At 37.7% G+C, this 14,859-nt stretch overlaps 1 protein-coding gene across 1 annotated transcript in view; it reads right to left on the bottom strand.

Moving 5' to 3' along the window:
- Positions 1–14,859, bottom strand: part of F13A1 (coagulation factor XIII A chain) — a 163,051-nt gene that overhangs the window by 81,347 nt on the left and 66,845 nt on the right. The window contains exon 6 of the mRNA XM_017970932.4: positions 14,378–14,485. Coding sequence (XP_017826421.4) covers positions 14,378–14,485 — 108 coding nt within the window. The remainder of the gene's footprint in view (positions 1–14,377; positions 14,486–14,859) is intronic.

The following is a 14,859-nucleotide window of genomic DNA, read 5'->3' as shown; positions in this document are numbered from 1 at the left end:
AACATTAAGGTAAAGAAATAATTGCTCAGTCATCTAGACCTAAGATGCAAATTAGCATTAGCATTAACAAGTAAAGGAATGAGAATGCCTTTAGACTTCTCCACGGCACTATTCAGTGGCAGAACACTGTTAATCGTTATTTACATAGCCCTGAGAAGGAGAAAGGTAGACCCAAAAACATTATGCACAGCTAAGGTGGTGTGCAAGTAGAAAGGGGACCAGCACACATTTTCAAACATGAAGGACTTCAGGGAATATAGTACCTGTCATAACCAAACTATTAATAGTTGAAAAGTGACATAAAAATAACTAGGGGCTGAATCAAACAAAGAACCCAGGAACAGAGACTCTGTGATAAAAGATTCAGTGGAGAGAAAAATATACAGAGGTTAAGCATCTTTGTGATTTATAGTTTCAGATGAATTTTAAAACTTGACAATGTAAAAACAGTAATCATCCTAAGAAAAAAATTAGACATGATAGGAGCAAGAGGAGAGGAAGATTGAAAATGCTAATGGTTTAGTGTGTTGGCCTTTTAGTTAATTGATACCATGTAATCTTAAAGTATAATTTAAAAGTATGTAACTACTTTATTCTGTTAATAGATTTTATAATTTTTAATAACTTTGGGGAGACCTGTTAGAAAATATCTCTTGTAGTGAAGAAATATTTATTTAAAGTTTAACAATTTTTTCTGTCGCAATTTAGTTTCTTTCCTATTAAAGTAAAACGTAATAAAACTTAAAATTAAATAGAATTTGGGTACAATTATATGTAATACTTTTTTTTTTTTTTTTGAGACGGAGTTTCTCTCTTGTTACCCAGGCTGGAGTGCAATGGCGCGATCTCGGCTCACCGCAATCTCCGCCTCCTGGGTTCAGGCAATTCTCCTGCCTCAGCCTCCCGAGCAGATGGGATTACAGGCACGCACCACCGTGCCCAGCTAATTTTTTGTAATTTTAGTAGAGACGGGGTTTCACCATGTTGACCAGGATGGTCTCGATCTGTTGACCTCGTGATCCACCCGCCTCGGCCTCCCAAAGTGCTGGGATTACAGGCTTGAGCCACCGTGCCCGGCCATATGTAATACTTTTAAATTAAGTAGCATGACATCATTTGGCATAAATACAAACAGATCAATGGAACACAATAGAGAGCACAGAAATAGACTCACCCAAATGCAATTAATTTGCGATAAAGTTGCAAAGGAAATTTTATGGATAAAGGAAAATCATTTCAACAAATGGGGTGGCATCCATTGGATATTCATATGCAAAAATATGAGCTTTGATTCATACCTTGTACCATATGTAAAACTTAAAATGAATCTTAGACCTAAATATAAAACCTAGGGTTATAAAACTTCTAAAATGAAGCAGAGGAGAAAATTGTGTGATCTTAGGTTAGGCAGGTTCCTTAGATAGAATATGAAAAGCATGATCCATAAAAAAATTATAAATTGGACTTCATAAAAATCAAGAGCTTTTGTTCTTTGAAAGACCCTGTGAAGAAAATGAAAAAATAAAACCAGAGTGGAAGAATAAATTTGTAAATCCTTTATCTGATAAAAAAACTTGTGTCCAGAATATGTAAAGAACACTTGAAACTCAGCAGTAAGAAAACAAGCACAACCTTAAAAACAAGAGAAAAATATTTGAACAGATAGTCCATCAAATAAAGTACATGGGTGGCCAATCACAACAAAAGATGCTCAGTACCATCAGCCATTGAGGAAATACAAATCGAAACCACAGCAAGATAACATTGCACATCTATTAAAAAGTCTAAGATTAAAAAGACTGATCATATCAAGCGTCAGAAAAAATATGAAACACTTGAGACTCTCATATGCTGCTGGCGGGGATGTAAAATGCCCATCCACTTTAGGAAATGGTTGGGTAGTTTCTTAAAAATTAAACCTATGTTTAGCTTATGACACAGCTATCTCACTCCAGGTATTTACCTAAGAGAAATAAAAACTTATGTCTATACAAAGACTTTTACAAAAGTATTTTAAGCTACAGTTTCTGGCTTTATTTGTAAGAGGCAAAAACTGAAAATGGCTCAAATGTCCATCCACCAGCAAATACATGGGCAAATAGTAATTCATCCATGCAATGCAACACTACTACTCAGCAATAAAGAGGAATGAACTACTGAAACAAACAACAGCATGGATGAAGCTCAGAATACAGTAAGGAAGCATAAAAGCCTGACAAGGAGTACATACTGCATGATTATATTTGTGTAAGAGTCTAGAAAATACACATCAATGTATAATGATAGAAGGCCAAGCAGGGGTGGGGGATGATACACAAAGCAGGGAGTGGGTTAAGGAAGAAATTACAATAGGGAAACTTCTGGGAGCAATGGATATATTCATTATTTTGATGTTAGTGATCATTTCATGGGAACACACACATGTCAATATTATCTACTTGTATGCACATTTTATTATCAACTATATCTCAATAAAGCTATAAAAATCAATGAAGACTTTTAAATTAAACCGGCATCTATAGTATAACATTATTTTTGATTTAAAAACGATTTCTCCTGCATAATTCAAAGAATAGAAAGAGTCTTAAAATATGGCCCATACTGACTCTGTCTAATTTTGGTCATTGGAATATGAGCATATTCTAACTTGATACTAAAAAAACCAGAAATGTGACATTTCTTGATCTTCAATTTCCTGTAGCACAGGAAATTTTGTATAGTTAACATTTTGTATAGTTACTATTTTTTTCTGCTTTTTTAAAAAAATATGCAAAGGTATTTTTCTCCTGTGTGCACATTTTATATGGCTATGATAAAATGACTTTTCTCTGTTATAAACTTATTATATACCATCAAATTTCATTGTTCGAAGTTATGTCCTCATAAAGGGTAGGATTTCTATAACTCTTTTAGAAAATAGTCTTATACCTAATTTTGTTCATAATAGTTTCTCAAAGACCATTGGAAATGGAGTTTTGATGTTGGGTAACATGAACTGACATCAAAGTCCTAGCATTAAATTTGGCAAGGAGAAGAATTATTTCCTGTAGAAAATTGTTTCCAGGTTTTGTGAACCACAAGTCCCCAGCTACAGTCTGGTGGTGACCAGACTCAATCACAGGTGGAAGTGGCATGGTAGATGTCAGATTATGCTCCATGGCATGCTTGGCTGTAATTGCGGTGTTGTGGGGTGGGGCAGAAGAGAACCCAATGTTGGTAGTTGAGGCTGCAGTCACCACCTTTCTTTAATAATAGGTGCTCTGCTTTTTCTCTTTTATGTGTTTGGATTCAATTGCTATTTGAAAAAAATAGTTCTAAGAAATAAAATTTAAAAGGTCACTGGTCTGGGAATGTAGAGATCTGTTTTTGTGCCTGCTCTGCCATTTGCCAAGTTATGTTGTAAGGAAGGAAAGGGAGATCAGCTGAAGGTCAAGCACTCAGGTTATTCCATAGGCAGGCATCCCAGAAAATGCACAGGAAAAAAGAAATAGGATAGCAGCAATTCCGTTTCTTCCCTTGCCTGGCTCCTTATCCTTAATTTTTTTCTGGGCTTTTATGGCACTTAAAACAGCCGGGGTCACATGCTTGGTCCAAAAGAAAGGAAAATAATCTACCTCTCTTTGGTTTTTCATACTGGTTTGCTTAACAGCAAGCTGTTTTCTGCCTTGCTGCTGCTGGAAATTTTATCCTCTCTCTCGCTGGAATGTCCTTCCACACTCAAACCTCTTCTTTGCCTGGTGGCCTATTGGTCCTTTAAAATTCAGCTGGTTTCACTCTGGGAAGCTTTACCGATCGCTCTGATTTGGATGTCCTTACTCTTTGATCACATAGTACTCTTGCATAGTACTACCCATTTATCACATTGCATTGTGTCATTGGTTAGACTGTCTTTGTCCTTTTCCTAGACTATATGTTTCCAGAAGGAAAGAAGGCACCATGCTGTTTTGACTTTGTATTCCCAGGGCTAGCACAGAGTGAAAACTCACTAAGTTCCGTTGAATAAATGGATGTGCTGTCACTGGAAGATGGGTATTGGCTACCTTTTAATATTTCTTTACTAGATCAAGACAATGGGATAGTTAGAATGCCAATAGGCATTTGGTTAAAGTTGACAAGTTGTTTCCGAAATTTACATAGCAATGCAAAGAATCTAGAATAACTAAACATAATATTGAAAAGAAGAACAAAAATGAATTAGTACCTGATTTGAAGATTTAATAGAGGAAAGCAGTAATCAAGGCAGTGTGGTATTTTCATATAAGGACAGACATATAAACCAATGGAACAGAATAAGGAGTATAGAAATATACTCATACAGACATTTAATATCTGACAAAGTCACCAAAGCAATTCATTGAATAAAATGATAGTCTTTTCTTTTCTTTTCTTTTGAGATGGAATTTTGCTGTTGTTACCCAGGCTGGAGTGCAATGGCACGATCTCAGCTCACCGCAACCTCCACCTTCTGGGTTCAAACAATTCTCCTGCCTCAGCCTCCCGAGTAGCTGGGACTACAGGTGCGCACCACCATGCCCAGCTAATTTTTGTATTTTTGGTAGAGACAGGGTTTCACCTTGTTGACCAGGATGGTCTCGATCTCTTGACCTTGTGATCTACCCACCTTGGCCTCCCAAAGTGCTGGGGCCACAGGCTTGAGCCACCGCGCCCGGCCATCAGAAGAAAGTCTTTTGAAAGCCTTCCCAAGGTTCTTTTCAACAAATGCTGCTGGGGCAAATGGATAAATTTGGAAAAAAATATTATTTGATCCCCACCTCACACAACACAAAAAAATGATTCAAGATCAATCGTAGACCAAAATGTAAAAGTTCAAATTATACATCTTCAAAAATAAAACATAGGAGAATCTCTTCATGTGAAAATAATATTTACTGGGGAGGACTATTAAAAAAACAATGAAAAAGTTTGACTTTGTAAACTTTAAAAACTTTTGTTACTTAAAATATGCCATTTATAAAATATAATTCTAAGCCAGTTTGGGGAAAATATATTCTATACATGTCTGACAAATGAGAGGTATTCAGAATATACACAGAGCAATTATAACTCAGTAATAAAAGTACAAATGACTCAATAAGAAAATCGGTAGACTTGAAAATATGCTACATATGTGTATATATATATATATATGTCCAATAAATGTATTAAAATGTTCTCAACACCATTAGCCATCAGGGAAATAAAAAAAATTAAAACTACAATGAAATGCTAGTATATACCCATTCAATTGGTTAAAATTAAAAAGGTTCAAGACATCAAGGATTGGTGAAGTTGTGGAGAAACTGGAACTCTCAGACATTGCTGGCAGGAATGTGAAACAGTAGAGCCTCTTTGAAAAACTAGCAGGTTTTTATAAAGTTAAATATATACATATGTTCTGATCTAGGCATGCTCTCTTTACCTATTTATTCCAGACATATGAAAACACGTACATGAAAACACTGTACAAGAATATTTATAGTAACTGTATTCATAATAGCTCCAAATTGGAGACATCTCAAACATCACCAATAGGTGAATGGATAGACAAATCGTGATATACAGTACAATAAAATACCTCTTAGTAATGGTAAGGAAAAGATTAAAAACACATGCAACAATTGATGGAGTAAGAGAAGCCAGCCCCATCTCTACTGTCTGAATCCATTTATGTGAAGTTTAAGCATAGACTAAATCTGACCCGTTGCAAGAAATCAGAATTGCAGCTGCCCAGTGAGGTGGGAATTGACTGGAAGGAGCATGAGGGAAACTTTCAGGCTTATGGAAATATGTATATTTTGATTGGGGTGGTAATTACCCCAAAGAACACTCATTGAATTGTGCATTTAATATCCATGATTTCTTACTCTATGTAAATTGTACTTCAATTAAAAAAAATAGGAACTAACCCTAATGAATAGTATGAAGCATATAACTACAGATATATGAATGTCCTTTGGTATATATATATGACCAAACCTCTGACAGGGGTGGGTGATTAGACTCATTTTTTTATGGTAACTATTAAAACAAGAAATAATTAACCTCGTCTCCCTTAGTAACTGAGGATGCTCATTTGGCCAAAACGTATTTTACTAATTGACAATAATGAGAGAAATAACCAAATGTGGACTGAGAGAGAGAAACTGAGATTTCAAGGTCTCCAAGTGTGGCCTGCCTTTTTCATTGCCAGACCACTGCTGCATGATATAGAGCTAGTATAAAACAGGCCTTCAAAAATGTCTGAATGAAAGGAATGGACGGATGGGAGAGGGAAAAATGCAGAGCAGGAGAAGGAAAGAGAAAATGTCACATAAGAGAGAGGGGGAAAAAAGAAGGTATGAAGGAAACCCAAGGTACATGAAGCTGTGCATATCCTAAAGAGCTGAGCTGGCTTTGCTCTTTTGTCATCCATCTGTCCTGGGGATGCTGGCCCCAGGAGACCAGAGCAGCACCAACTGCACAGCTTGGAGGAAGTGCTGTAAAACATCCCTGTGTTTCAGAAAATAGCCTGTGTGATTACAAAATAGCTGCAGCATTGAAACCTCATTCCAGGAAGCAATTCAGGGAAAGCAGACATTTAGATTGCCTATGATTATCACGTTCGAGAGATGGCTTGTAATAAATGTCTGTTTTCCTCCAAAAATATGGGGAGAAGAGGCATAAGAAATGTAAGCTTAATAATTGAGAAACCAAGCTGTTTGGCAACAAATGGAAACTTCATTACATTGCTGGCTTTTACCCTAAAAGAAAAAAGATAATGTCTAAGCAGTTCATTGTCCCCCACTGCCCCCACCTGAAAGAGAAGGATTGAACCAGACAGGACATGTAAAAGGCATTATATTTGTGCCCAAGGAGCTCATGAGACCTGGGCACAAGTATAATGAGGACAGGCAGAGGGCAAATCCAGGGGAAATATAACATTTTGTGTGAATCAGTGGGGCCAGACAACTCATGACCCACCTTCAGTGCTATCAGCAAGCTTGGATAAAGTTACTTAACTTCCTGATACCTCAGTCTCTCCACCTGCATATTTGTTATTTATGGAATGGACTTACGCAATTTCTCAAAAGTGGCTTTGAAGATACTTTCTGCTAGATAAGTTCCATTTTTCCAGTGGATTCCAATAGATTTGTCAATTTTTTAAAAATATTCAACAAACAGAAATGAAAATCCCTCTTGAATAAGGTGACTTATGTTATTGTTTACTTTGAATATATTAGAGAATTGCCTTGAGTCTGTACCTCCAATTCATCATTGAATTCTCTGGGGCACTTTAGAATTTATAGAAATGACTTTCATTCTTAGAAATACGTTGACTGTAACTTTAATGGTTTTTAAAAAATCTTTTTAGAGTTGCTGATTAGTACTTTAGTCTGTTGGACTACAGAAATATCCTTCATTAATACCAATCAGTGGATTCTCCAAAAGTTGTCGCCGAGAGAGCTTTTACTAATTGATATGCATTACAATTAGAAAGGTTGCAAGGACCACCAGGGATGTATGCTTTTTCCTGCCTTTCCAAAGTGAGGAATTTCATTCCTGATATGAATCATGGAAAGAGACAATAATGCTTTTAAATAAATGCTGATAGGGTTGGAGACCCAGAAACTCTGGATGGAGACTCAAATCCATCATGGAGCCTACATCTGGCAGTGGTCACCAGCCAGGGAATTTTGACCTCTAGGCATCTGTGGGTTAGTAATACAGGTGTGCTGTTGTCACTTTTATAAAAGACCAGATGGAAGTTGTATCTTTACCCCTACAAAGGTGACACCGAATCATATTTAGTGTGGTCATACTCATTATCTGGTAGAGATAATTACTACTCTCACCACCATTAGAAGTTCTCATTGGCAGTTATATAAATCTGACACAAGAGTGGGGAAACAAGTTATTATTACATAATCCTGTTTTTTTTTGATAGGTAAAATTTTTCAAAAAATAAGATTCATATGCGTAAATGTGAAAAAGTTTCTTGGTAATTCAAAAAGGTAAAGGACAATGACCACTGAGCACCTGAGACCTTAGAGTATCTATAACCATTCACTCCAAAAAAGGATGTTTTAGCTGCTTTCTAAACCAAAGGATGGGTTAGATATTGCTTTGTAATTTAAAAAATTTTAAACAAAACTCTTATGAAAGTAAACTGTGACTAGTCTGCATGATCAAGGAATAAACTTTATGAATTTATTTCTGACTTGACAGTTCATTTGGGATGACTCAGGTGTGAAATTTCTAATTAAAGTGAACATTTAAATGTAATCTGAATATTTATAATTAAGGTTTGTTGCATGAAGAGGTTTGCTCAATATGAGGCTTCCCATAAGATGACCAAGTAAACAACTGAAAGAAAATGAACAAAACCTGGTTTTATAGTAAGCCCCCTGTGGCATTGCTTGGCAACTTATCAAAGTAGTTTCGTCATTACTGTCTTTTCCATGAATGGAAAGAAAACAAATTTTCTAAATACTGGACAAAAAGAAGGGGAGGAAAAGATGGACAAAGGGAAAATAAGTGTTTTCTGTTTATCTATAGGATCACAGATGCAGGAGGATCAGAAGCACTGAAGTCCATTTCACCTCAGAGGTCTACAGTCATTCATCTTGTACTGGGTCCTAGGAAAATCCAGGGCCTACTCTCAACTGTGGTCAATTTGATTTACTAGCTGAAGTTCAAGATTTTTTTTTTTAAATGCTAAAAAGTACATTGAACATCGATTGGTTAAAAAGTTTAGTCATGAGTTAGTTCCCAAAAGGCATAGTCAGAGCAAAGTATTAATGGGGATTAATGATGGCATTCTGGTTCGATATTAGCAAAAGGCCAGGGCTAAAAATAAATGCATACATCTCAAGGGAAGCTGGAAAGTCCAGGATGGCAACAGTACAAACACTGAAATTTAAAAATATGTAACTATATTGACTTTTTTCTCCCCTCCTATCTTCCTAATTTCCCCATTAATATTACCTTTTTTCTTACTACAACTGAATCAGAATACCATGGAATCAAGTAACTGTAAATGTTGAGATCCTGTGGAACAAACTTCACTTGTGTCAACATTTGTTTTCCTAATTGCAAAACAAACAAGCCCCTGGAAGAGCAAATAACCCCCTACTACATTTTTCTCCAGTGCTTATGGCCACTAGCTGTCTGTATACAATTTCCACCATGGAGAAAGGATTTCGTCAAACAATAGCATTGTTAGTTATTGCTGTGGGACCTCAGACATCCTCTCTCTTTTGATCCAATATCCCCACAGTGGTTAAGTTAATGTTTAGTCCTGGGAAAACTTTGAGCTAAATTTGAGAGATTTTCTTTCCCATACAATCCTATGCTTATTTCCATCAGAGAATTTGCCATGCTGAGCTAAAATTTGCTATTTACTACTCTGTGTTCTGTTAGACTGTAAGCTCTGTGAAGGCAGAAACCTAATTTTGTTCACAGTTGTACTCCTGTGCTTAGACTGGCAGATTCTCAATAAATACTTGTTGAATAAATGAGTTAATAAGTGTTTTACCATCACCACCACCACCGCCATCATCACCGTCGTAATCACCACCACCATCACTCCTACCATCACCTCCACCATCACCGTCACCATCTCCACCATTACTACCATCATCACCATTACTATCACCACCATAATCACCACCATTATTATCACCATCATCACCATCGTCACTACCATCATCACTACCTCTATCACCACGACCACCAAACACCACCACCATTATCATATATTTAGTACCTGATCTTCTTTGGAAACTCATTCTCCAGGGTCCCAGTGCCTATGGCTATTTAGAATGCTCTGATTTATACCTTTCTTCGCTTATTCCCCAATTTCAAAATTCACTTCATCTGGGCTCCATTCCCTTGGGGCTCTGTTCTTTTCTAGGAGATAGCTACTCAATTTGTTATAGTAATTCTGTTACTGGCAATTGGGTGTTGGTAGTGGCCCTCTAAGGTAATATGATCTGAGAATAAGGACAACATTTGGTTTCAGCTCAGCCACTTATTCGCTGTGTGACTTTGAGTGAGTGACATCACTTCCAAGGGCTTCTGCTTCTTCACCGAGAAGACTCTTGGAGAGACCTCCTCATTGCACACGCTGGTTCTTTGTGTGTTTCAACACAGACCCTCCACTGGTAATGCTTTAGTCCACTGGAGCAAATATGGATGGAGGTGGTACATGCAAGTGTTTCACAGTGAATAACGAGCCATTATCTGTAGTAGCAGCAGCCTTTGCAGAAGCAGCTGCATCTCCTTGGGGGAAGTTCTCTGCCCATAGTTGCTGCCAGATCCAATCAGTCAGGAGGCAGGAACAGGCATGGACAGGTAACCACCCCACAGTAATGACAGGTGGTTGCACAGCCTTCCCTTTTCCCCAGAACCATGCTGTCCTTGTCACATGTCATGGCCCACCTGCTTTGATAGTCTGACTCGGGGCTCAGAGTCCATGTCTGGCTTATTCACAGCAACTTTCCCAGCTAGCAATAGAACCCTTTATTAATGCCATGTGAGTAAAGTATGGGTTCAGATGGCACAAAGTTAAGCACTCTTCTTAGCTTTCCCTGGCAATTTTCCTGGTGGGGACTGTCACATCAGAAATGCATTGGAGGGAAAGCAGCAATCAAGCAATGCAATTGAAAGGAAGAAGTATAATTTTGGGCAAGTTTCTTCATTTTTCCTAATTGCTTCTCTTTTTTTCTTTTCTCTCTTGAATCAATCTGCAGTATGGCTTGGTAGAATGCACCACTCAGGATTTAAAGAAGCTTAAGCAAAACTTCGCTTATGTAAGGTTATAACATCTCAGGCCTAATCCCCAGACAATGAGAATACAGGATTTTGGACTTGCTTTCTCCTGGGAAACTCCAGTAGCCCAGGCTGTCCAGATTGTCATAACTTTTCCTACGTTTACATCCAAGTGAAATAACAGCAACTCAAAATAAGAACAAGGGAAGACACTGAATTTATAAAGACAAAAAAAAAAGAAGAGAGGGCACTATTTTTAAGGATAAAAGAATATTCTTGCTGCCAATGTGGTTTGAGTACAGAGACAAAATTTCACTTTAAAGACAAAGATGTGAAGCCAGCAGTGGTTAATTATTTACCCTGGGTCACACAGTAAGTTAATAGCACAACCAGAATCAAGGTCCAATCTCTCGACATGAGCTGAGTCGCTTCCCAAATGATGTTGCCTTCACTTTCTTTTCAGTAAAGGATGAAAACCAGCCAGTTTTGAAAGAGTTAGGAAGACAGATTCTCTATAAAGGCGAAAAGAGAGTGTTATTTACATTCCACAGTCAGGGAAACTGAGTCACAGAGGGGATTAGTGCTGTGGTCCTCACTAAGGGTGATATTTATCCCCAGTGGATGTTTGGCAATATCTGGAATCATTTTAGGTTGTCACAACTGGTAATGACAGTTATGACAGCTTGCATCCCCTGAGTAGAAGACAGGAATGCTGTTAAACGTTCTACACAAGACAGCCCTCTACAACTAACAATTATCTAAGGTCACGCACAATAAAGATAAATACACTGAACAATAAATATTTTTATCTGGGGATTGTGCGCTTAAAGTCAGATTTAGATTCTTATTATCATTGAAAGTTTGCACAATTTGGGTTATCAGTGCTTTTCTTTTTTTCAACATACGCCCACCTGTTTCCTGAAAACTCCCTGCCAACCTTCAGTGCTAGACTTGGTCTTGACCAAAGTAGACAAATTTGTCTTTGGGTCCCCAGTCATGTGCTCTGTGTCTTGTCCCCACCCAGCTCCACTCTCTTCAGATACCCAGCAAGGACTGGGCTGCTCATCCTCACTGTTTCTCAGCAACGAGTGCCCTCAGGAAAGTTCTGCCTTCCTTCACTCTCACTTGGACATGAATTGAGGTTCATGTGCTATTCCTTCTGGAGAGTCGGCATGCCACCTTTACCTCTGTTCTGACATTTGCATCCTGCAAAAGGGATTTCCAGCCTCTATGACCAGACTGGGAGGAGTTTGAGAGGAATTCAGAAAAACTGTGCATCAGCCTCCGTTTTACCTGATGCCTGAGCCGAAACCCTGAGAAAACACACACAGCCCCGTCATCCTGTGACAGGGTTCTGGCTAGGATTCCACAACTTCAAAACATTTTCTTTTGGGCTCCCTAAGCACATCTTTCCATACTAATAAAGTCAAATTATTAATTGAGAAATTAAAAGATTTTTTTCTTTGTTCTTTGTTTAACTGCATTCAGAAGTTTCATGATAGATTTCCAGGATTTGTGAAAGGGAGAGTTAACTGCCTGAATGACCAAAAAAACAGTTGATGATTTTTCTGTGTCATTTTTAAAATTGATTTTTGGAGGCTCTGTATTTTAGCTTTTAAAATTATTAAAACTGAGCAGATTTTGGAAGGATTCACAGAGGTATTCTAAGGCTTAAAGGAGCTAATAGAGGTGAAAGTGCTTTTGAAAACCACGGAACATTTCGTGTATGTAAACAAGGGTGTGATGGAGATGGAGATATTGCTCAAAATGGCTAGGATCAGGACCTCTATCCCTTAACACCCAAGTCCTCCCCCTCCAAAAATAAAACCAAACCATTTCCAAATAGATCTTCTCTGTCTCATTTTAAACCTTTTCATTGGGATATACATTTCAAACTTAGAACTTCATAGGCTTTATATGATTAATAAAATCTTAAGGTAATTTGCATTGAGTATGTGTGCTCATTCGATACTTAACAGCTTCGGCTTGGCCAGCTGCCACCACGGGCAGCATTAGGTTAGCTGCTCCCTGTCTGCTTCCCTCTTGCACTGGCTTATGTTAGGCAGTGATTTCTGACTTCTGGGTGTGTAAAACTACACACAATGTGTGAGTAAGCTTATGCTGATGAGCGAGAGTATCATTTTAGAATGCTTAAGAAGGATTTAAATGTAACTGCTAATTTAAATGTAACCGCTGCTAGCTGTTGCTTCCCCTCTCACTGCAAAATTGTTATAGTAACTTCAAAGAAGGAAAAGAGGAATCTTGTCAGCAAAACAGTAAAAATAGTGATCAGCCACGTCTAAAATAGGTTGGTTATAAACGGTCATGACACTTTTGTAAACATTTCCCCAATTCGACATTCCTCCAAATCTTTGGAATTCATTGTCTTATCATTATGGAATGTAAATGCATAGAAAGCAAAACTGCCTTCATATGTTGGTTTCTACTTTCACTTTTTAAGCTTCACTGTTTCTTAAATTTACATGTAGCTTAGTTATTAATAAAAGCAACTGTTCTTAAAAGATAACCAGAAATTATATTTCATATCATTCTCAGTCTAATTTTTCTATATTAACAATATTGATTTCATTTAACTCAAAAGAATATACAAACCAAACTCAAACACAAAATTCTTTCAAAGAGAGAATTTCATAGATAACCTAAGGAAATTGGTAACATAAGTATTTCTTTTCCTCAGTCTTTGATTGTTTGAAATACCCCCCAGCTTAACATTGCTTCATAAATAATCTTCTCTTTAGGCAGATTGGATATACTTCTCTGTACTGAAGTCTGGCTCTCCAGGCTGAGTACATTGGTATGATCCAGGACTGCACAGGTCCTGGACATCCCATTTAATCAACATCCCATGCCTGGTCCCACCCTTCCTATCCGTGGGAGTTCTATCTCCTTTCTCAGAAGGTTGTTCCACTGCAGGATCTCTGCATTCTCAAAGGTGTTTCAAGATCTCCTGCAGAGAGCAGCATTGAAGGTAGAAAATGTCTAGATTTGAAGTCAGCAGACTGGAATCCTACTGCAGCTTTGTCACTGAAAGCTGACCTTACCCTGTGTCCTAACTTGCAAAAGGGCATGAGTAATGCCTGCCCTACTTACCTCACAGGACCCTGTGAAGAATCAATACCACTTCATAAGTGAGAAAGCCCTACAGTGACACATCCTTGTCGCAGGAGTTAGGATGAGATGGAACCATTCATTTCTTCACTCTTACTATCAGTGTGAAAATGGAGAAAAGCTGTGCCTTACACATCTTCTGTGAGCCTTGATGTTTGGTTGATTGACTCTTTGATTACAGTCATTGACATTTTTGTCATGATCACTCCTCAGTCCCTGGGCAAAGAGGTTCTTAACAATAACTGGTCTGTAGTATGATACCTATCATCATTTGTCTGAAGCCAATGAAACAAATGGTGTTGAGATGATGATTTTGTTTTATAGCACATGATAAGCTCAGAGAATTCAAGAAGCTATACTGGGTGTCAGAAGCTAGAATCTTACAAATGAAAGTTTATTAAGTGTTAGTTGTCATTTCAGCAGCTCTTAATAAACCGGCATCTATTCTGAGGCAAACGATGGATGTAACAGATTTTAGGAATCGGTAGTTGCTGCTTACCATTGCAGACCCCACACGGCTGACTTTGATGGGATTTCCCCTTCCAGAGAGGTCCATTTGTGCTCTGTCCATCACGTACAGGCAAATGTCCAGGATGCCATCTTCAAACTATTTGGAGAAAAAAAAAGAGTAACCACTTAGTGTTCACTCTGCAAAGAAATTATTCTCTGACGAAAAATAAAAGGAAACCACAACCTAATGTTTAAAAATGTGTTTCCTATATAGTGATCTCCCATAATCTTTAGTATGAAATATTAAAGTAGAAGGAAGAAGACATCTTCTTTTATTTTTCATTAAAGTGAATAAGAATATAAAAGCAAGACAGAAACACAAAAAGAACTACTAGAGAGTTGATATTTCAGGGATCATGAGCTGAGTTGAAGTTCTTCAGAAAATGGTTCAAGTTAATTTAGAAGGTCTTTTCAACATACTGGCTCCTGTACCCAAGAAGAAGGAATGAATGATTTACCAAAGTCAGGCCA

Source organism: Callithrix jacchus, chromosome 4 (genome assembly GCF_049354715.1).
Source record: "Callithrix jacchus isolate 240 chromosome 4, calJac240_pri, whole genome shotgun sequence".
Lineage (NCBI taxonomy): Eukaryota > Metazoa > Chordata > Mammalia > Primates > Cebidae > Callithrix > Callithrix jacchus.
Note: the sequence above shows the minus strand (reverse complement) of the source record. Positions and strands in the feature narration are given on the sequence as shown.